We start from the raw sequence: 22,881 nt of genomic DNA, 5'->3' as shown, positions 1-22,881 counted from the left end.
CCCTGCTCCAGCTGCAGGGAAGCTGCTCTGCTGTCCCTCCCCTCCCCAGAGCAGCTGCAGCCCTCGCTCCGGCGCTGGCCCCTTGCCCCGCGCTCCGAGGGAAGCGGTGGCACGCGGGAGCCACCAGCTGACACCTCTCCCTGCGGCCAGAGGGGCTTTGCTCCGCTTCCAGGCTGAAGCTCAGGCTCTGGCAGTGCTTCCACCTGGCTGGGAGGCTTTCAAATGAGCATTTGCTTTTCCAAATTGGCCTGCTTCAACCTCTTGTGCAGCGAGGCAGGGTGCGGAGCAAATGGTGCCTGTGCAGCGGCGCCGTGATCCCCGCGGAGAGCGCTTGGCTGGGAGGGAGACCAAAATAGAGCTGCTTAAAACAGGAAATAAAAAGGCCCAATAGCAGCATCTGCAGCGTGTTTTTCAGTCCTGCTGTTTCCTCTCTGCATTCGGGTGGGTCTAGGGGAGAGGATGTGCCTGGAGCAGTGTGACAGCGGCTGTGGGCAAAGAGCAGTGGGGGTTAGAACCGTTGGCAAAGAGCTGGGAAAGAGGAGGAATTAATGGATTGCTCATTTTCATATTCTCAAATCTGGGCCAGAGGGGATGAACAGTCCCCTCCAGAGCTGAGTCAGCACCATCTTGCAGCTCCTAGGGAAACTAACCCCCTTTTAAGCACAGTGTCTTTGCTCTTGCAGAGCTGCTGGAACTGCGGCCGCAAGGCCAGCGAGACGTGCAGCGGCTGCAACATTGCCCGCTACTGCGGCTCCTTCTGCCAGCACAAGGACTGGGAGAGGCACCACCGCATCTGTGGGCAAGGCCTGCACGGCCAGAGCAAGCCCCTGGCACTGCCCACGGGCCGGGTGGCAGCAGCAGCCAAGAGCCTCGATGGCATCCCCAGCCCAGCCCTGGAGAAGAGCTCGGCCACCACCTCGCGCTCCTCCACGCCAGCATCCGTGACAGCCATAGACACCAACGGGCTCTAGGACGGAGCCTTGGCTTCACTCCACTGGATGAGTTCCCTGGGGGTTTTTAAGCTGAAAAAGCCCCTGCAGTAACAGTTATCACTTGACATATTTGACACATAGGGGCACCAACACTCCGGCTTTGCCCTCTCATCCTGCCTTTTTCTTTGTGGCTCGTGAACTGGGGTGAGCCTCGCCTGCAGCATCTCCCTGCTCCTCTCAGGGGGACACCAGAGCAGCGCCAGGACCTGGGGGACACTGGGCACCTGCTTGGGGGACCTGGACTGGGGGGAGAGAGCTGGCAAACACCAGAGGTGCTGAAAGTGTGGTGCCCAGGCAGGGAGCCCTGTCCTTGTGGCATGCTCAGCTCACTTCCCAAGGTGTCAGAGCCATCACTGCCTCCTCCTGCCACCTTTCCTCCATCATATCCGTGTTTTTTCCCTGCTCCCAGGCAGCTGTGCCTCAGGTGGCTGTGTGGGCTGGTTTTTGCTGTGAACAGACCAGAGCCAATTTCCCAGCGGGAGCATCTCATCCTCTGTGCAATGGCAAAAGCTGAGCCCACTTCTCCTGCCTCCAGGCTGGCAGCTGAGGGTTGCAGAGAGGGAGGAGGGGATTTGTCTGCTCTAAAACAAGAGGCAGTGGCAGGGAGGTACTGCTGGATGGCCTGGATTTCATCCCAGTCTGTGGTGAGACAGACAGTTGGGTGTTTCCTGGGTGGGCCCTGTGCTGGGGGAACACGTGCACAGCAGATCTGGGCTGGCTGCAGGTGCCCTTTCCACCTGGGGGCCGTTGTTTTGTTTGTTTCACTGCCTGGAAGCTGCTGGTTTGTGAGTTCCTGCTGTTGTTTTTGAGCCCAGGGATCTTCACTGCGAGGGTGAGGGGTTGTTTACAGCCTGTGCTCTCCACTCACACTGCTAAAAGGCAGGACTGGGTGTCCTGTGGGGATTTTTATCCCCTGCTCCAGGGGATTCCTGCAGTGCTGCACCCAGAGATGCCCAGGGATGTGCATCCACCTTCAGAGATTGTCCTGAAACCCCAGGATCAGAGGATCCCAAAACCAGAGGATCACAAGGTCCACTGGGGAGAAGGGGGCCAGCCTGGGGAGCTGTGTCCATCACAGAGTCCCTGCTGTGGGGTGGAAAAAGGAACTGGGGGCACCCAGGGTAGTGCAGGCTGTGACAGCACAGCCCTGCAGCAGGGTGTGTCACACAGGGTGGCAGTGGCACAGCCCGTGGCAGGGAGGGCATGTGCCCTCCAGGAGCTGCTCCCACCTCCCCCAGGGGCTCTAGAAATCCTTCTCTTCAGCAGAGCCATGTTTGGGACTGTGTGTGTGCCACTGCTGGGCTGGAGCCCAACGAGGCAAGTAATTCCCTAATTATTTCTGATCACTTTTTCAATTGGAGGCCAATAAGGGAGCTGTAATGAGTTGTCACAGGGATGAGCAGGGAACCTGCTGCTCCAGCCCTGGCCCCTTGGGAAGCTGCTCTTGTGGGATGGAGCTGGTCTGCAAGGTTTTGTTAAAAAGCCACAAGGTCTCCTGGTGTTGAAGTGAATCCCTGAGCTCCAGTGGCCCTGGGGATGTCTCCCCTGTGTCCCCAGGAGTTGGTGCTGGAGCACACTGGCATTGAGGCAGCTCCCAGAGGGGTGGCACTGGAGCCACCCTGACCTGCAGCAGCCCATCCTGGGGCTGTCAGGAAGGGATCTCCTGCCCTAAGGGACATTTCTGGAACAGCCTCAGGTCAATCCCACGTGGTTGTGAGTCCCCTCCTCCCCTGCAGCCCCAGCCTCACGCTGTGGGTGTGTGGTGGCAGTGCCAGGCTGGGGTGGGGAGGGGGAGCAGGGCAGGGTTGGAGGGAATTGCTTGTAAATAGATTGTCTTCCATAATTCTCATGCAACTTTGATGGCTGTGTATTAAAATTAACCCCAGTGTAAATGAATGAAATACTAACAATCAAGATTAGAATGATTGCTTCTTTTCTTTTTTGTTGTTTTTTTAAAAGATGGAATGATCATTGTGAACTTGGGGCATGGGAAGACATTGGGTTAAGGTTTCTATTTTTTTTTTTTGACATTTAATTCTGTAATAGAAATTTGTTACTTCATTCCTGTGCATAACTTATTTAATGTCCTGTATAAAGGAACCCAAACTGTTACAGATGTATTTAGTTTGTTCTACTCAAAAGTAGTCAATAAAAAGACTATATTCATCCTCCAGCTCCCCTTCTCTCTGGGAAGGGGCAGAGGTTTTCAGCAGTGCTCAGGCAGCTCTTGGGCTTTTTAGGGAATGCTGCCACACCTTGGATTTTTAGGGACAAAAATTTCCTCCTCTCTGGTGGTGATGCTGTGGGCAAAGCCTGGGAGCAGGTGCAGGCAGAGCTAAGTTCAGCCCTATCCCCCGTGATTTGAGTTTATAGTTCAGTGTGTTGTTTTCTGAGCTTTTTTTAAATGATCTTTTTATAAGTGAGCACAGAGCAGTCTGCAGGGTGCTGTCTCAGCTGGCTGCCACTGCCAGCCCTGTGCTCCCCCGGGGTGCCCCCTGCCCACACCTTGGCTTAAACAGAGGATTTTGGTCTCCAGGCTGCTGCAAACATAAATCCAGTGGTGAAAAAAACCCAGAACTGAGGAGTGAACCCCATATGGGGCAGGGGAGGCAGCTCAAGAGTCCCAAACCAGCGCCTGCTGCAGGGCTGCCCCTGTGGCTGTCCCTGTCTGACCCACCCCAGCTGTGCCCTGGCCCAGCCTGTCCCTTCCTGATGGTGCTGCTGTCCCTCCAAGCAGGAGCTTCCCTGATCTCTGCAGGTTCCTCCTGGTATCAGCCAGGTCAGCCCCTGGCTCCCCAAGCCAGGCAGCTTCTGCTGGAGCAAAACAAGCACCCTAAAACCCTGTGACCCCTGCTGTGCTGTCACCCCCTGGGTCAGAGCCACCCAGCACAGTGTGTTTGGGGGTCCCCAGGAGGGAGCTGCACCCACTGCTCCTTAGGCACAGCTTTTCCTGCCTGCATCCAGGGACTGGGGCACAAGCACTCCAACTAATGGTTCTGCTGGAGTAACACCCACAGGGACTGGGAGAAGACCTTGGGGGTGGTGGCAGGTCCTGGGTGAGTGAGGATTGGGGGTGCAGGCACCCCTGGTGCCACACTGGTTTTGAGGACAGGCAGGGGCACAAGGATGATGTTCTCCAAGGCCAGGATGGGTGGCTGGTGTCCCTCCTGCCCCCTGTGCCCTCCCATTCCCTCCACACTGGCTGTGCCAAGGCATTTTTTCCCAGCTTAGCAGAGGATCTGCTGCTGCAGCACCTCCAAGGGAAACCCCCAGTGTTTCCAGCCTTCCCCCCTCACTTATTCCCCCCACCCCAGACCCCTCCCCACAGACTCAGCTCCAGCTCCTGGCACCACTGCCCGGTGCCAGGGCTGGGTTATGGGAGCTGAGGCAGCAGCAGGGGCTGGAGCCTCTCTGGCCTTCCCTGGCAGTGGGGTGTGCTGGGGACAGGTTCAGCCGTGGGCACAGCTGCTGGGGCACAAAGCCAGCCCCAAAGCCACATGCTGCCAGCATGGCAGGGCATGATCAGGTACACCTTGCCAGAAATACTTCATGAAATATTTTTTCCCTATAAAACACTCTTGACAATCCATATCAGGCCACCTGGCTCCTGGGCTGGATGTCACAGCTGGCCAGGGCCATGTCCCCTGCCCATCCCTAGGCAGCCTCAGAGCCAGGAGGAAGAGGAGCTGAGTGCAAGAGGGACTGAAGGCTCCTGGCATGCAGCACCAGCCCAGTGCTCCCGCAGGGGCAGGGCTGCCACCCCACCCACAGCCCCCCCAGGCAGCTCAGACAGTGGCTTAGGAGCAGGAGAAATAAATAAATTAACATGAAAAGAGCAAAGGAGCAAAACACCGGCGGGGCCGAGGGCAGGCAGCCCCCGCTGGCCACAGGAGGGAATGGAGGGACAGGGGGGTGACAAAGGTGACAAAGGCTGTGCCCACGTCCTCCCGCATGCTGATGGTGTCCTGGAGATGCTGTCCCGGGTCAGTTGTTGTTCATGATCCACCAGGAAGCTGGGAAGAGAGGGAAAACAGGGAGTGAGGGCAGTGTGAAACTGGGAACGGGGATTTGGGGTGGCAGAGATGGGGACCTGACCCTGCAGGTCCCTGGCTCTAAAGCACCCACCCCCACCCCGGGCAGGGAGCCTGGAGAGGGGTGAGGCCCTGGAACTGTGGCAATTTCTGCAGGAGAGCACTGGGAATGTGATCAGTGGCACTGGCAACCCTGGAGCAGCAGGGTTCAGTCCAAATTAATCCATGTTTTATGGACTAATATTTTCCAAGACCCCGAAGTGCAAACTGGGGCTGAATTTGGTTCCCAGTCCCCACAGCTGCTCCCACTTCCATGGGTACCCTGGGAATGAGCACATTCCCTGTGCTGGCCTCCCCCTGCCCCAGCTGGGCTGGAACCCCTGGCACTGGGCTGGGAGCAGCAGCACTTGGCAGAGCAGGTTCAGGGCTCAGGGGAAACACAAAATGAGGCACCAGCTGTATTTGGGCCAGGACTGAGCTTATCTGCTGCCTGAGCAGTGTCCCTGCTCCTGGCTGTTCCCACCCTTGGGCAGGGGACAGACCCAGGCTCACACAGCCAAACCTGCTGGGGACAACAGGTCTCATCCTGAGGCTTGAAAACCTCATTTAGGTCACCCCAAACCGATTTTCTGCTCTGAAGGGAGCCCCAGTGCCTGCTCCTGCCCTGCTCCAGCCTCACCTGGGAACAGCATGGTGGTCAGCAGCTCCGGGGACTCCAGCAGGCTGAGGATGGACTGCTGGAAAGTCTTGCTGCAGCTGGACTGCAAGTGGCTGTCAAACAGGGTGTAGGGTCAGGGGCATGTGGTGCCAGGGCCCCATGCCCACACAGGGACAGGGCAGCTCCTGCACCCCCAGCACCAGCCCCTGCTCCCCAAAGCCTTTATGGGGGTGCTCGCCCCTGTGAGCTGCAGCTGGCCCCAGGGCACACAGGGCAGGGCAGGGGGACAGGCTGGGCAAGGGAAGGGAGCAGTGGGCACCCCCTCTGAGCCCCCCAGCCATGGGCACTGTCCCACCTTCTCCATGAGGTCACGTCCTGCCAGAACTCATACAGGATGAAGCAGGCCTCATCAGTCAGCTTGCAGGCAGAGACACTGTGGGGACAGAGTGACCCTGAGCTGGGCTGGGCAGGCTGGCATGCCCCTAGCACAGCCCTGGCACAGCCCTGGCACAAGCCTGGCACAGCAGGGCACTGCTGTGCACATCACTCTCCCCACAAGGCTCCCAAAGCACAGTTTGGGTGCATACACAGCTCCAGAGGATCCCAAACCCAAATCCTGCTCCACAGCTCCCGTGTCCAGGTGCCAGAGGAGATTTACAGCTCTCCCACTGCTCTTTGCTGCTGCCCAGGAGCCAGCATGTCCTGTGTTTTATTATTTCTTACTGTGTTTTATTATTTCTTACTCCTGCCCAGCACTGACACAGCTCATCCTTCCAGTCCCTTGGAGTGGGTGGGTGCCACCCTTCACACAGGGCGAAACTGAGGCACGGGGGCAGGAGCTGAGCTCACAGCACAGACCCCCAGCTCTCTGCCCCCAGAGTGAGAATCCCCCCATGCCCTCGTGCCCAGGAGAGGCTGGGGCTGGTGGGGGGAGGCAGCCAGGGCTCCCTGCAGTGCTGGGTGCAGGGCCAGGGGAAGCAGCTGTGCTGGGCTGCAGCAGCAGCAATTCCAGCTGAGGCCAAGCCTTTCCTGCAGCTGCTGGAGGGGGCCAAGCCCTGTGGGGACAGCACAGAATGTCACCCAGCAGCTCTGGGGCTGTGTGCCCTGCTCCACACGGGGCTCTGTGATCCCCTGCAGGCACCCAGCCCCACGGAGTGTCCCCAGGCGCGGCTCCAGCTTTGTGCTCACATGGAGAGCCAGCCCACGCTGGGCCACCCTGCTGCCTCCACAAATAACCCTGATGAGAAAAAAACCCTCCATTCCAAACAAAAAGCCTCCCATTCTCTCCACCACACGTGTCACAGCGAGCATCTTCCTTTTGTTTGGACTGAAAATGTGAATTTGTGCTGTTGAAAGTGAAGAGCTGAGAAAGGACACTTGAAAGGGGAACAGCAGGAACATTCCCTGCTGGAGGCAGCCTGGAGTGTCCCATGGGACAGCGGAAGGGAGCAGCTGTGCCATCAGGGCCAGGCTGGCACTGCCATGGCCCTGCAGGGACAGCAGGGCTCTGGGGCAGCCTTGGCCTCACCCAGGGGCAGCTTCAGGTGCTCGTGGCAGCTTCCCACGGGCTCTCCATCAATCAGAGCCCTGCAGGAGCCCTGCCCTTGACCTTCCCACTGCTTCTGAGTCCTTCAGTGCTGGAGGAGCTCCTGCATTCGCTCACAGGAACACCACAGACACTCCTGCTGGCACAAACCCCCACTCCTCACCAGGCACTGGTTCTTGGGATGGCACTGGGGGCACACTGCCTCGCCAGGTCCCAGCCCAGCCTCAAAACACCCCACACAAACCCTTGTGTCCCCCGAAGGTGCTGAAACCCCCATTTCTGCGGGGGAAACCCCCAAAGCACCCCAAAAGCACCCCCAAAGCAAAGAGGCCACTCACTGCAGGCAGCTGCTGTGCCCGGCCGTGCCCTCGGTGTAGGAGCGGAACGCCCGCCGGAACTCCTCGATGCTGCTCGTGGCCACCGAGATCTGCCTCTTGGCCACCAGGATGTGCTGCCAGGGACAGCACGGGGTCAGGGACTGTCCCCTCCTTCCCCTCTGCTCCCCCCTGGGTGCCATCCTGTGCCACAGCACAGGGACAGCAGGGACACCAAGGGCTGCTGCCCACCTGGCCGGGCTGTCCCTGCAGGAGATGCTCCATCCCCCGGGGGTCCTGCTGCAGATCCCCCACAGAAAGGGGCTTGGGGACCCCCCACCCGGCTCTGTGGGCACTCCGAGCAGCCCTGGGGCTTTGGGCTCTCACAGGCAGAGGGTGCCATCCTCGGGGCTGGCAATGGGCACTGCCCGGGGCTGGCAGGGACACGAGGGAGCTGCATTTGTCCCCTGGATGGTCCCAGCCCGGGACCCCAGGCTGCTCCATCAGCGGGTGACAGCAGAGCTGCCAGGCTGGGCAGCTTGTAAGAGGGGTCACTGCACACCAGGGGACAGGGACAGGGATGGGGATGGGGATGGGGATAGGGTAGGGACAGGGACAGGGACAGGGACAGGGACAGGGACAGGGACAGGGACGGGGCAGGGACAGGGACGGGGACAGGGACGGGGCAGGGACACAGACAGAGGCAGAGGCAGGGACACGGACAGGGACACAGAAAGGGACAGGGACAGAGGCAGGGACAGGAACACGGACGGGGATAGGGACAGGGATGGGACAGGGACAGGGACAGGGGCAGGCACGACACGGACAGGGACAGGGACATAGGGACATGGAAAGGGGCAGGGGCAGGGACACAGACAGGGACAGGGGCAGGGACACGGACAGGGACGGGGACAGGGACTGCCCCAGGGACTGGGACAGGGACAGGGACTTACTGCATCCTGTCCCTTGCACATGGCTTCCTCCTTCAGCGGCTCCAGGCGCGGGCTCTGCGTTAGCACCGGGGAAAAACAAGATTCACCAGGAAAAACCAGAGTTACTGGGTAAATCCAGAGTTACCAGAGGAGCTCTGCAGCAGGAGCAGCACCAAGCCCGGGGACAGCTGGGGACCACCCCAGGGACACTCCCTGTGGCACCTGGGGAGGGCAGGGCTGTGCCCTGCACACCTCTGGGGTCAGTGGGGCCTGGGGGACTCCTCAGCCCCCCGGGGAAGCCAGGACAGGGTCAGCAGAGCTGGGGGGAAGGGCTGGGGCCAGGGCAGCTCTGTGACAATGCCAGGGCTGAAGAGGGGCTGCTGGCACGGGAGGGGGTGCCAGCACTGGTGTGGCCGTGTCCAGGTGTGGGACAGCCCCAGCACCCCCCTGGGCACACACCTTGCACTCCAGCTTCTCGATGAGCTGCTGGAGCCTGTTGATCTGAGCCATCCACTGGCTGTTGTCCTCGACACAAACACCTGCAGGGCACAGAGTGTTTGGGCACAGAGGTGTCACCCAAAAAAAGCTCAGCTTTGTCATGGCCAAAGCTTGCTCAAGACCCAAACTCCATAAAATCTTCTAAACCTCGGATTTAATCAAAAAAACTTGATTTTTTTTCTACTGTCCAAGAGATACAACATCCCCCAGAAGCTCCAGCTGGTACCTGGGTGAGATGCTCCGGGCTCCATCCTGGAGGAGCCCTCACTGCCCAGTGCTGCTGGAGATGTGGCACTTGGGGACACAGGTTAGTGGTGACCTTGGCAGTGCTGGGGGAACAGTTGGACTCAATCTTGGAGATCTCTTCCCACCTTACTGTGTTCTGTGCTGGTCCCACACCCCCTCCAGGCTCCAGCAGGACACAAAGAACTGAGGAACAGCAGGTACCTGTTGTCAGCATGCCAGAGTAGGGGTCTGTTGGGGACAGACAGACGTTCTTCTGTCCCCTGCGCCCACAGCGCCTCCCTGACCTCAGGCCAACCGAAGTCTCCGACTTCTTGATCTCCTTTCTGGAATTAAAACAAAAAAAGCAAAAGGAGGGGTTGAAGCCATTCCAAGAGGTGTCAGCTCCATACTGGGATGGGAAAGGGCTCCTGGTTGTGAGGAGCAGGGCTGGGGACGGGCTGGGCATGTCCCACCCGATACCACTTGTGTCCCATCCGGTACCTCCTGTGTCCCACCCCGGTACTGCTCCTTTCCCACCCCGGTACCTCTCCCATCTCACCCCAGTTCCTCTCCTCTCCCATCCCACCCCGGTACCTCTTCTCTCCCATCCCACCCCAGCTCCTCTCCTCTCCCATCCCACTCCGGTACCTCTTCTCTCCCATCCCACCCCAGCTCCTCTCCTCTCCCATCCCACCCCGGTATCTCTCCTCTCCCATCCCACCCGGTTCCTCTCCTCTCCCGTCCCACCCCGGTACCTCTCCCGTCCCACCCGGTTCCTCTCCTCTCCCATCCCACCCCGGTACCTCTCCCGTCCCGCCTGCTCCTCCACGGTGTCCACGGCGCACTCGAGGGACACCTGCAGGGACTGCAGCTGGTGCATGGTTTCCCGCAGCAGGAACCGCGTCAGGAACTGCTCCATCTTCGAGGCTGTCTCGTACCTCTGGGGCAGAGGGGACAGGATGTGTCAGATCTGCCCCTGTGCAGGGGCAGCACAGCCACACCTGGAAGGGGCTGTCCCTTAAATAAACCAAACGGGGTGGGTTTCAACCAAATTTTAATTATCACCCAAAGTGATAATTATCACCCAAATTTTAATTATCACCCCTGGGGGCAGAAGTGTCACTGAGGGGCAGAAGAACCTCGGGGTGCATTGCTGTGAGATCACAGCAGGGCATGCAGCCGTGGTTCCATGGGCACTCCTGCCCAGCAGCCACAGCCCAGCCCTGCCAGCCCTGGTCCAGCACTGTCAGATCCAGGAGGGCAGATGGACACAAGCCACAAGGTCAAGGTCACTCTCAGGGACAGCCCCCAGCCCCAGGGAGAGCCCAAGTGCTGGCACAGCATCCCCTGTGCCCCCTACTCACACTCTGCTCTGCTCACTGCAGGGCTTGGAGACAAGGCTGGGAGCCTGTGGTGGCCCCCTGGGTGCTGGCAGCTCCTCTAGGGACCCCCCCACCACTGGCAGACCCAGGCAGGGATGGCTTTGTGCCCTCTCTGCCCAGGGAAACAGCGCTAGCCTGTCTGCTTCCATGAGACACTCCCTGATGAATTTCTGATGGGTGCTGTAAAAGGGCAACCAGAGGGGCATGTGAGAAGCTTTGGGGAGAACAAAGGGGTCACCTGGCCTGGAGAGTGCCCAAAGAACAGGTCAAGAGGCACACCATGCCACGGGAGCAGGTCTGGGAGGCACAGAGAGCCAGGGAGGGGCCTGGACACACAGAGAGGCACCCCAAACTCCTGCCTTTCTCTGCAGCTGGGATCACAGATCCCCTCAGCTCCTCTCTGTGTGCTATGGGCTCTGCTGGCAGCAGCATTTATAGAATCATAGCATTTTAAGAGATTGGAATTGCCCTCAGAGATCATCCAGTTCCAATCCCCCCCTGCCATGGGCAGGGACATCTTCCACTGTCCCAGGTTGCTCCAAGCCCCATCCAACCTGGTCTTGGACACTCCCAGGGATCCAGGGGCAGCCACAGCTGCTCTGGGCACCCTGTGCCAGGGCCTGCCCACCCTCACAGTAAAGAACTTCATGCATTTAATACCCAACCTAAATTTCCCCTCTTTCAGTTTGATCCCATTCCCCTTGTCCTGTCACTGCAGTTCCTGACAGAGTCCTCTCCCACTGCCCTGTGGCCCCTTCACACTCTGGGAAGGTGCTGGGAGGTCTCCACACAACCTTCTCTTCTCCAGCCTCAACAGCCCCAGCTCTCTCAGCCTGTCTCCAGAGGGGATGTGCTCCAGTGCCCTCACCAGCTCTGTGGCCTCCTCTGGAATTGCTCCAACAGTTCCATGTCCTTCTTACACTGGAGACACCAGAACTGTGCACACTATTCCAAATGGGATCTCACATGAGCAGAGTAGATGAGAAGAGTCACCTCCTCTGACCTTCTAGCCCCTCTCCTTCAGATACAGCCCAGGATTTGGTCCAATCACTCAATTCTTCTGTCCAGGGTTCCCTTGCTTCCTTAAAACCACCTGAACTTCTGTCCTTGCACTGCTGGAAAACCTCAGGGATGGAGACAAGGAGGGATGCTCAGCGAGACCGGGAGCGAGGAGGGACAACCCCAGCCACTTCTAGAGCAGACACTGCCGTACCCCAGTGGGGCAGAGCAGGCACCTGAGCCTGGTTTGCCCTCACCAGCCCCCCTCCTGTCCCACTGCAGGCTGTTCCTCCGTGCCCGGCATCCCTGCGGAGCGCCAGCCATGCTGAAGCCCGCGGTGGTCATCGACAGCGGCAGCCGCTTCACCCGCGGCGGCTTCGCGGGCCAGGAGCAGCCCCAGTGCGTGCTGAGGACGGTGCTGCTGCCGCCCTGCAGCGTGGGCACCCCCTGGGAGCCCTGGCAGCCCTGCAGCGTGGGCACCCCCTGGGGGCCCTGGCAGCCCGGCCCTGGCACGGAGAGCCCGCGGTGCTCGGCCGCGACCCCGCGGCGCCGCCCGCTCAAGCGCGGCCTCGTTGAGGACTGGGACGCCATGAAAACTCTGTGGGGCCACCTGCTCTGCTGCCGCCTCCAAGTGTCCCCAGAGGAGCACCCGGTGCTCCTGGCCGAGTCCCCGTCCTGCCCCGCCGCCGACAGGGCGAAGGCGGCCGAGGTGCTGTTCGAGGGCCTGGGGGTGCCCGCGCTGCACCTGGCCAACAGCGGCTTCCTGTCGCTCTGCGCCCACGGCAGGGTCACCGGGCTGGCCGTGGAGGCCGGGGCAGCCGTGTCCCACGTCACCTCCGTCTGGGGGGGCCAGACCCTGAGGAAGGGCACCCGCAGTCTGGGGGTGGCCGGGGACCACCTGTCCAGGCACCTGCACGGGCTGCTGCTGCAGAGCCACACAGAGCCCTCGGCGCTGCCGGCCCTGACGAAGAAGGTGCTGACCCAGCTGAAGGAGCAATGCTGCTACGTGTCCTTGGACTACGAGGGAGACCTCCAGGAGGAGGGATCCCACCCCCCAGCCAGATTCCAGACCCCCGACGGGAGCTGGATCACCCTGGGCAAGGAGCGCTTCTGCTGCCCGGAGCCGCTGTTCCGGCCCGAGCTGCTGCAGCTCAGCTGCCCCGGGCTGCACCAGCTGGCCTGGCAGAGCCTGCAGACGGTGCCTGAGCAGGCCAGGAGACACGTGCTGGGCAACATCGTGCTCTCAGGAGGCTCCTCCATGTTCCCTGGCTTTCCTGAGAGGATCTGCTTGGAGCTGAACCTCCTTTTCCGAGGAGCGGGTGTGCACGTCGAGGTGCTGGCCAACCCCAGGAGGGGCTCGGCAGTCTGGGCTGGGGGCTCCATGGCAGCCTCGCTCACCTCCTTCCAGCACACCTGGATGACAAAGGGAGAGTACCAGGAGCACGGGGCCGAGTACGTGCACACGAAGTTCCAGTAGAGAGGTGGCAGCCATCCCCTGTGTCACTGCAGGAGGGACTGAAACACTGCCCTGCCCCGGGGGCAGCTGCAGCAGTGGTGCCTTAGTGGCTCCTGTGCTGCTGCAGGGGTGCAAAGTCAATTAAAGTGCCCCAAAAGAAGGAAAGTGCTTTTCACTGCCACTCCAGATTATTTCCTATCTAACAAAGGTGTTTCCTATTGGGCTGGAAAATAATTGGGGCTCATGTTGGGGATCCGGGCCACGCTGACTGCCTGGTTTGGGGACATTCAGGCAATCCTAATGCTCCAGGCTGCATTTCCCAACTGGAAGATGAGGAAGGGACCTTCTCCAGCTGTCAGCACTGCAGGACCCCCAAGGGGAGCCACAGGTGTGGGAGGAAGGAGCTGAGCAGGGCAAGGTGCACTCAGCACCTGCACTGCAGCCACTTCCTGCAGGAGGTGATTCCTCACCTGGCACTGGAACAGGTCAGCACTGGCTGAGGAAGATGAGCTGAAAAGCAGGGAACTGCTTTTATTTCTTTAATTTTGGTCTAAAGGTCGTTTGGTGGTTCAGGGAGCCAGTTCAGCTCCCTGAGCAGGCATTTCCTCACCTGGCTTTGCTTGGCTGAACTGACTCAGCTGGGCAGATGATCAGAAAGGGATCAGAGGTGGTGAAGGAAGCAGCTGGGGAGCACAGCCCAGCTGTCACAGCAAACTGCTGTCCCCATGGCCAGCCCCATGCCAGCTCCTCAAGGGACACAGAAACCACAGGATGTTACCGTGAGCTCTGAGAGAGACAGGACCAGCAGTGGGAGGGTGAGGAAGGAGGGCTGGCTGCTCCCCAGGAGCATCCACCAGGAGAGGTCCACCCCTTTCCTCAACAAGACAAGGCTGGAGCAGCATCCCTGCCCTCCCTCTGGTGTCCTCGTGTGACCCCCAAGGCTGCAGCACCCAGAGCTGCCCTCACCCCCTCCAGGCTCCATGAACCATGTCCAAAATAATGTTCAGCAATGCCACCCCATTACTGGGGTCAAATATTTCCAATTCCTGCTGTGTTTCTCTCCAGCACAGTGAGGATCTGGAATTCCAGAAGCTCTGCACAGAAGGATTTCCTTGTAACCCTTCCACTGCTGGTGTCAAAGAAAGGGAGCAGTGGGGAGGGTCCTCTGGTTGCTCTGTGCCAGTCCAGCAGCTGTGTCTGACTGGGCACAGCTGTGGCTGGATGGGAAGGGAAGGGAGAGGATGGATGCTCATCCCCCAAGCTCTGGGCTCATGCTGGAATCAGCAAAGGATGGTCCCAGCATCCCCCCCACCCCCCACCCCAGCACCAGGGGCCAGGGGGATGGGGGTTTCATCCTTTCATCCCTGCTGGAAAATGAATCTCATTTTCCTGTCTCAGAGAGAGGATGGCAGCCACACTGACAGGATGCAGCCACAGCAAACTCAGTTCCAGCTCTGCATCTCCAGCCTCTCCCAGCCAAGCATCCCACATGTTCCCACAAAGCCTTCCATGCCCACAGCCAAAGAAATGGAGAGCTCAGGGCTGGGGATCCCTGCCCACCCTTCCCCTCCCCATCCCAGGGTGTGAGGCACTGAAAGCCCTGCCAGCACTGCCTCTCTGTGCCTGCCCAGCTCCTGCCATCTGGGCTCATTCCCTGCTTGAAGGGAACAAAGACACTCCAGCCTCCCCAGGACACACCTGGAAGGAGTCAGTCCCCAGGGGCACAGCAGGAACATTATTCATCCACCACTGAGCCCTGCACAGTCTGTGTGATGCCTCAGGTTCAGCTTTTATATTTCTCACATTCTGTGCTGCTTTAGTGTGTGGGTCTGGGCTCCATATTATGGGATGGTGAGCTCTGTGCACAGAGCAGGGAGACAAAACAATTCCTGCTCCAGCTGGGCACCAAGGACAAATGATCCAAATCTCAGCCCAGGAGCACAAACCCCGTGGGCTGGAGAGAGAAAAACAAGCAGGGTGGGACTGGCTGGGCTAAAGCTGGGCTGGGACAATGAACTGCAAGGTGGGAATGGAGCAGAGCTGATCCCAGGGAGAGACCCCGTGCCCGGCCGTGCATTTTGGGGCCATTTTGGGTCATCTTGGGTGCAGCCCTGGCTGGGCTCTGGTGCTGCCCAAGGTGGGTCCATGGAGGCCTCTTAATAAATCCCTGCTTTATTCTTTAGCTCTGTCCAGGTCTGTTCTAGGTCAGCCTTCCCAAGGCATCAGTTTCGCTGCCCACAATCCAAATCCAAGCCCTGTCATCCCTCTGGCACCTCCCAGGGCCCTTTCCCCAGCATCAGCCAAATGAGGTCTGCCCCATCTCTGAGGTGTCCTTCCAGCCCTGCCTGGGCACAGCCTGGGCACACAAACACTTCCCCTGGCCTGGGGCTTGGAGGCTTCTCCCCAGGCACATCCCTCCCACCTTCCTGTGGGAATTTATTTAGGTTAGCAATTTTATTTTTAGGGGGTACTGTGGTAGTATAATTGCAAACAAACCTGAGTTTCTGTATTTAGGATGATGGGAAGTAACATTTAATTATGGATTTTTTTTAGTACTGAAATTCAGTACAAAATTTTATTGTTAAAGAAGAATACTGTTATTGTCTTGTTAAAAATAGAATAAAAGTTTTTAAAACACCTCTCAGTTGCCCCATCTCTGGGTCAGAAAAGAGCATAATCTGGCACCTTCCCAGGGCCAGGTTCTGGGAGAAGCACCAACCCTGCCTCCCAGCACTCCCCATCCTCTCAGCTCCCACCCTGAATGCCTAAGCCCCACACCCTCCATGGATGGAGTTTTATGGCAGGGGCAGAGCTGCTTTCACCAACACCACATCCCACCTGCCCTGAGCCCCACAGCTCACCCAGGGCAGTTCCTACACCCTGAGAGGAATGGCAGATTTGTCTTTCCAAACAAGCTGTGGGTCTGCTGGTAGATAAAACCAGCACTGGGAGATAAAAGAAACAATGGGAAGGATTCCACTGATTGATGAATGGAAAAAGGTATTTGCCTTCACAAACAAACTGTAGGTTTGCTGATAAATGAAATTGGATATTGAAAGATGAAGGAAACAGTGGGGAAGAAAACCCCCTAAATTCCATAAGAATTACCAATCAAAAGGGAGGGTTATACATGAGAGGGAAATCTTTGGGATCAGGCATTCTGGGAAGTCTGAACCTCCCAAGTACCTCAGCCATGGGGAAAGAGAGAAGGGAACTGTGGCTGGGAAATTGGGATAAAAAGGGAGGCTGAGTCCTCCAAAAATTGGAGAGACCCCAGGGGAATGCCCCATGGCCTCTGCCTTGATTGGAATAAAGTTATTGCTTTAAGGACTGCTCTGTCTCCTTTTAGGACATAAACATCTGGTGTTTGTGGGTTAATTTTCCTGACAGCCCCAAACACACAGGCACAGGCAGCAGTGTGGGGTGCCATCCCCCAAACCCCCCTGGCAGCCCAGGGCACACTGTGCCAGGAGGGGACACACGGGGACACGGCAGTGCCAGCTGCCTCACCAAACACAGCACACCCAGGGGAATGTGCTGGAGACAGGATGGAAATAACCATCCCCCAGGAGAGCTCCAAAGGCTGCTCCACCTTTCTGCAGCAATTTGGAAAAATTTGTGCCAGGGGAGAGAAAGAATCCAAAGTCTGGCCCCCATCGCACTCCTCATTTTGGGGCAAAAACCCCAAATCCTCTCATCAGATGCTGCACAGAGGTCAAACCCTCTGTGATCAGAGATTCCATAAACTCACCAAGCACAGCATTTTGTGCTGATGGCAGAGCCCTGTGGCTGGGAGTCACAAAGGAAATAACTCAGCAAGCTCAAGATGAGGAATTTTGTCCTGCACTGGTATTTCAGCTCTGTTTACGCAGTCTAAAATCACCAAGTTGCCAAGAGCTGCCATAATTCTGCTTTTGAGGGGTTTTATTGATTTCTTATGATGATAGTTAAGCTCAGGACAGAATGGAATGGGTGGCCACATAATTCCTGTCAAAGGGTCAATGAGGCTGCCTGGCTAGGAGAGGTATTTATGTGAGGGTTTGCAATGTTTGCACACTGGAGAATGGAAAGATTTCAGCACACAGACCCCCTGTGAGAAACATCAGGCTGTTTTCTGAGCTATTTCCACTGTTCACCTCCTACCCCTATACAATTATATTGCAAACAGCAAACTCAGCCACAAAATAAGGTGCAATTAGCACACTACAGCACAGCTACCAAGTTATATCTTAAAAATAAGTGTGCATGACAGAATGTGAAGGAAAAACTCGCTTTTCTGGACAAGGCAAATTTTCTTCAGCATGTTCCTAGCAGCCCAGTGAGGGAGGATGGAGGCATGGGAACCCCTATGGTTTGGTTTCCTCCTGCTGACCTGTAGGTCCATACAAACAACCAGGAGCAGGTTTGCTGCTCACACACACACACAGAGCTTCCTGCAGTGTGGGATTCACAGAAAATTCTCAAAATCTGACAGAAGGTTCACATAGTACAAATTTGTATGTAAACACTGAGATAAGGAATATTAACTTAGAAATATTATAGATTAAGATAGATATTGCTGAGAGAGAAATGAAACTAAAAAGTTTTACAAGTATAAGTATACTATAAGTATAAAGTATATACTTTATATATATACTTATATATATTTTAAAATATATATTGTACATATATTATATATGCTATATATATTATAGAATATATAAAATATATATTACAATATATGTTTATATATTCTATATAAGATATATATTAATATACTATATAATAATATAGTCTATTATTATATACAGTATATATATTATATAGTATATATATTTTTATATATACTATATATATAGTATATATCCGAAAAATATATAGTATATAATATATATAGTATATTTACACTACATACATATAGTGCATATATACCATAAATACATATTAAAAAGTATATCTATATATATATAAGAATATATATTTAAGTATGAAGTATAGTATAAGTATAAAAAAAGTTTTTTAAATGTCAGCTAAAGCTGATAGGCCAAGGAATGCTCATAGTGTTTTGTAATTAGGAAATAGTTGGCTTCTGGTTGTGATGGTGTGAGTTATAACATCTGTATTGTCTCACCCTTCTCATGAGGCTGAAAATGGAATAAAAGTTTTTCAAACACCTCTCAGTTGCCCCAGCTCTGGGTCAGGAAAGAGCCTGATCTGACACTGCAGTATCTGCAGGCACCAGGACAAACCCAGCTTGCACTTCCCACACATTGTCCCAGGGATTCTCCTGACAAGGAGCTGGAGGAGCCTGCCAGCCAGGAGCCAGCTGGGACACAGCCCAGTGACCCAAGCCAGGTGTCCTGGCCCTCAGGGACACAGAGCTGGGAACATTCCATCCCAAGAAGGATTTTGGCAGCACTGCCTCAAACCACAGCTCCCAAATACCCCCATGGCACGTTCCCTCTGAGCCCTCATTTCCTGATTCCCCTGGGGGAGCTCACTGGCACCGTGAGCAGCCCCCACGACTCCCTGGGCTCTCTGGGTGTTTTCCTGCTCATTCCACTGTGGCATTCACATTTCTGAAATAATCCCTTCACCCAGGGTTTTCCTTCTGGGAAGCTGAGAAGCCTCAGAGAAAAGGAAAACAATTCTGATCTCATTTGCTTCTCCTGTGCTGTGCTCACATGTGGAATGTGTTTGGAGATTGTTCACCCACAGGTGATTGTTCCATTGCATTCTGCTGGGAGTTGTTTTCACTCTTTGGCCACTCAGGGCCAGGCTGTGTCAGGGCTCTGGAGAGAGTCACCAGTTTGCACTGTTATCTTTTTAGCATTCTGTAAGTGTCTTTTCTCTATTCTTTAGTATAGTATAGCATTTTTTAATATAATATAGTATCATAAAGTAATAAATGAGCCTTCTGAGAACATGGAGTCAGATTCACCATTCCTTCATCAGGGCACCCCACCAATACAATATTCCACATTTCCAGCTGTGTCCCTGCAGGATGCAGGGCTGAGCAGCTGGAGCTGCATCATGCCCTAGCCTAGAGATGCTGTGCTGGGACAGCTCAAGCCAGAGATCTCCTCCTTCTCCTTCCTGCCAGCCTGGACCTCTCTGCCTGCTCCAGGGTCAGGCCAAGCCCCCCTAAGCAGAGCCTGGCAAAGCAGGCAGGGCCTGCAGGTCCTTCAGCAGGGCTCTCCCACTGAGGAGTCTTTGCTTCCTTTTTGGTAAGGTTGGGATTAAATGTGTGAGATGGCATTTCTTGTTTGGACTTGGATGTTTATTAGTTCTTATCTATATTAGAGTTTCACAAACTGTGAGTTCTAGAGTACTTTAATAAACTAAAAATGGAGCTGTATCTCTCTCTACAAGGTTTTTAATTAAGAAATGACATTTCAATTATTTTTACTTTTAATAACTATTTGTGGCTTGTAATGTGGATTTTTTCATCCAATTACACAATAACTCATTAAGAAGAAGGTGAAGAAGGAATAGCTTCTGCCCTAAAACATCTATCTTGCTTTATATATATTTTACATATATATATATATATTCTATATTTATAGTCTAAAATAAATTCATATAAATATATTTATTCTATATGTTCTAATATTTATACATATAGCATATTTATTCTATATATGTTCTATGTTTTTATATAATTTATATTATATTATATTATAAATGTTAATATATTAGATCTATATTTATATTCTAAACCCTTAAACTGTAAATTTTCTACTATGTGATATTACACACTTCTATCTAAATTACACACTCATAATCTTAGTTCTGTTATTTAATTTTGGAAGTGTTCTCCATGGCCTCAGGTCAATGCAGTGTTCTCTTGGGGGTCAGCACAGAAACTCTGAAATTCTCAGCATGCAGGGTTCCAACATTCCAGCTTTCTCAGTGCTCATGCAGCTCCCTGGGGTGAAAGTTCATCTGGTTCTTCCACGAGAGTGCTCCCTCTGCCAGAGGGGGCTCAGAGGGGTGTTTGAACCAGAAGAATTGAGGGGCAGTGTAATGTGAGGCATTCTCTGCCCTGGCTCACAGAGGTGAGAGCTTTGGCTAAAATCCAGCCCACTGATCCCATCACAGCTCAAGCTGGAGTCCAGCTCTGGAAATACAAATGTGGGAACACACTCAGGTGCCAGCAGGTAGGAATGCAGCATTTATCATCTCTGCAGCCCCCAGCAGTGGCAGCCATCCCTCCCCAGCTCCTGCCCAGAGCAGAGCCCAGCCCAGCAGGGCAGTGCAGGGAAGGGACCCCAGGAGGATCAGGACCTGCACTGGGCACATCGGGGTGGGCTCAGAGCCCTCCTGGGTGGGAGCAGTGTTTGGAATGCTGCACTGCCCTGGCTCCAGGCACATCCAAACAGCTCCAGCAAAATTTCCTTCAACAGGAAAAACCTGCTTCTCTTTTGCAGGGAGAACCAGTGGCACAGGAGCTTTGGGAGGGAATACCTCACCTCAGGACTGGGGAGCAGAGAGTGACTGTGCTGCCCTTTGCAGAAATATCTGACTGTACACATTCATTACCCAAAAAAAAACAGAGCAGAAAGGCACTGAAATAAAGCACAGCTCTCTGGAGAGGATTCCTCCTCTTTCTCTGGACTTGTATTTAATAACTGTGAGTGGGGCCAGGGACCTGAACCAATGAGAAAATGCATTTTCAGAAGATTCCCTCTCCTGGCATGAGATTTCCACACACAGGTTTGAAAACACCTCTCTGTTGCCCCATCTCTAGGTCAGAAAAGGGCTTGATCAGACACTGCAGTAGCTGCAGGCACACAGGACAAACTCAGGCTGGGTTTGGCCAGAGGAAAGCCCAGAGAGGGACTGACACCACAGAGACACAAACACCACTCTGATGAGGGTGGGGCTGGTCCCCTTTTCTTGTCTGCCTCACCAAGAGCTCAGAGGAGCAATCCCGTGGATGAGGCCTCTCACCTGCTTCAAAGGAAGGGTGTTCCCCTGGCTCACAGGAGCCCAAGCACTCAGCTGGGGCACATCTGAGGTGCAGAAGGAGCTGCTGGTCCCTGCAGGGCCCTTCCAGTGCTGCCTTTCCCCACTGTCCTTACCCTGAGGCTGCCCAGCACAGCTGGGGCTCTAAGCCTGCCCTAATCAGCACCTCCAAAGTGCTTCCATCAGCACAAACTGCAGGGAGAGGCTGAGCACTGGGGCAGGAATGAGCTCTGTACCAGGCTGGGAGAGCAGGAATTGCAGCTGCTCCTGCCCCTCCTCTGCAGCACAGCCCGGCTGGGCTCCACCATCAGCCTTGCAGGGCACGTTTGGAGCCACACAGCTGGGGGGAAACACTTTGTTCTGGCTCAGAACTCGATACAGGCTCTCCCTGATGCTCCCAGAAAGTGTCTGTGGGCTGGACACTGCAGGGAGCAGCTGGAACAGGCACTGCCAGAGCCCTGCAAGGGGGGATGATGTCCCCAGAGCATAGATGATGTCCCCAGAATGCAGATAAAATCTCCACAGCACCAAAGTTTTGGATTTACCCTTCTCTGTGAACACTTTTGAGGCAATCAGGGAAACTTCTAAGATGTTGCCCTGGAAGAATTCACCAGAGGATTTGAGAGTGCCTCACCTTAGGATGAGTTGAAAGGGCATCTCCTATGGTGTCCTGCAGCTATGTCCATCTGTCCTTTCCTCATAGGTCACTGCCCTTTGCACTGTCCCTGTGCCCCCCAAACCATTGGTTCCTGACCCCATACTTAACCAAGGACACTCACTGTTTGCCCTGTCCTTATCCCTGGATTCCTTCAGTGTGACTCTACAACAAACCTCACTGGAACTCTACACAGAGACCCTTTCCACCTCTTTTTGCTGACCTGGCTGTGCTGAGAGTCTGGATTGAGTGACTGTCTGTCCTTGCCTGAGCAGCTTTCTCAGAAGATGCTTGTGGGAAAGGCAGGAGCAAACACCATGCATTGATACCACACACAGACACCCCTGATTTGAGGGGTTTGCTGCCTCCAACCCCCAAATTCCACACTAAGAAGCAGCTGAGCTCACCACAGCTCCAGTTTCCCACCCAGCTGCCCTCCCCTGGTGCCATCCTTACCAGCTTGGTTTTGTCCATGGCTGCCAGCACCGCAGCGTTGAGCGTTTCCAGGGCAGAGAGAACATTCCTGTATTCCCCCAGGTATGCTGAGAAATAATCTGCAGGACAGAACACCATGGTCAGGCTCCTGAGCACCTCCACCTCTGTCTCCCCTGCTCCCCACACTCAGCCCAGAGCTGCAAGGGGAGAATTCCCTTCCCTTTTCAGAATCATTCTCCCACTTGGACTGAAAAGTCCTTCCCTATTGTCCTGGGCTGTAAGATGTGGTTTGGGGCTGTGTGTTCTGTCCCCATCTGTCAGAGCTGGGCAGTTCTCTGCTGTTCCTGGGGCAGTTTTCTTTCTCTCTCCCACAGCCCATCCTCCCTCCAGGAGATCTCTGCTGTCCATGGCCACTGAGTGTCCCTGCAGGGCTGATCAAATTCCACCATCCCATGGGGAGATGCTCTGCCCAGGGGAGGAGCCAAGCATTCCTCCCTGGATCCAATCTGCCCTGGGAACAGCCCAGCAGCCTTTGCCCCCTGCATTCCCAGAGGAGCAGCTTTCTGCTGCCCTGCATTCCCAGAGGGAGAGCAGGCCCATCTCCAGCAGCCCTGGAGCTGCAGAGGAAAACTCCCCCCTTGTGCAGGATCCCTGCTCCAGCAGAGCCACAGCTGGCACTGCAGGAGGGCTGAGCCCCCCTGGGATGGGACTGTGCCACCACCCTGAGCCCCCCTGGGATGGGACTGTGCCACCACCCTGAGCCCCCTGGGATGGGACTGTGCCACCACCCTGAGCCCCCCTGGGATGGGAC

At 55.5% G+C, this 22,881-nt stretch overlaps 3 protein-coding genes across 6 annotated transcripts in view; 2 read left to right on the top strand and 1 right to left on the bottom strand.

Annotated features, from left to right (window-relative positions):
- The window catches only part of CBFA2T2 (CBFA2/RUNX1 partner transcriptional co-repressor 2), a 59,644-nt gene extending 56,484 nt beyond the window's left edge, over nt 1–3,160 (top strand). For all 4 annotated transcript variants that reach the window (XM_030232308.2, XM_030232307.2, XM_030232306.2 and 1 more), the window contains exon 11: nt 684–3,160. In XM_030232308.2, coding sequence (XP_030088168.1) covers nt 684–971 — 288 coding nt within the window. In that variant the 3' untranslated portion in view covers nt 972–3,160. The remainder of the gene's footprint in view (nt 1–683) is intronic.
- A 1,375-nt stretch (nt 3,161–4,535) lies between these two features.
- Nucleotides 4,536–22,881, bottom strand: part of NECAB3 (N-terminal EF-hand calcium binding protein 3) — a 30,085-nt gene continuing 11,739 nt past the window's right edge. The window contains exons 5-13 of the mRNA XM_030232844.2: nt 22,092–22,189; nt 10,000–10,136; nt 9,419–9,540; nt 8,933–9,012; nt 8,495–8,548; nt 7,566–7,678; nt 6,037–6,114; nt 5,703–5,794; nt 4,536–5,005 (exon numbers count right to left, since the gene is read on the bottom strand). Of these exons, the coding sequence (XP_030088704.2) occupies nt 4,977–5,005; nt 5,703–5,794; nt 6,037–6,114; nt 7,566–7,678; nt 8,495–8,548; nt 8,933–9,012; nt 9,419–9,540; nt 10,000–10,136; nt 22,092–22,189 (803 nt within the window). The 3' untranslated portion in view covers nt 4,536–4,976. The remainder of the gene's footprint in view (nt 5,006–5,702; nt 5,795–6,036; nt 6,115–7,565; nt 7,679–8,494; nt 8,549–8,932; nt 9,013–9,418; nt 9,541–9,999; nt 10,137–22,091; nt 22,190–22,881) is intronic.
- ACTL10 (actin like 10) lies at nt 11,327–13,225 on the top strand. Its single transcript, XM_050982231.1, has one exon. The coding sequence runs from the start codon at nt 11,726–11,728 to the stop codon at nt 13,052–13,054; it is 1,329 nt and encodes a 442-aa protein (XP_050838188.1). The 5' UTR covers nt 11,327–11,725; the 3' UTR covers nt 13,055–13,225.

This window comes from Serinus canaria, chromosome 20, assembly GCF_022539315.1.
Source record: "Serinus canaria isolate serCan28SL12 chromosome 20, serCan2020, whole genome shotgun sequence".
In the NCBI taxonomy this organism is placed as follows: domain Eukaryota; kingdom Metazoa; phylum Chordata; class Aves; order Passeriformes; family Fringillidae; genus Serinus; species Serinus canaria.
Note: the sequence above shows the minus strand (reverse complement) of the source record. Positions and strands in the feature narration are given on the sequence as shown.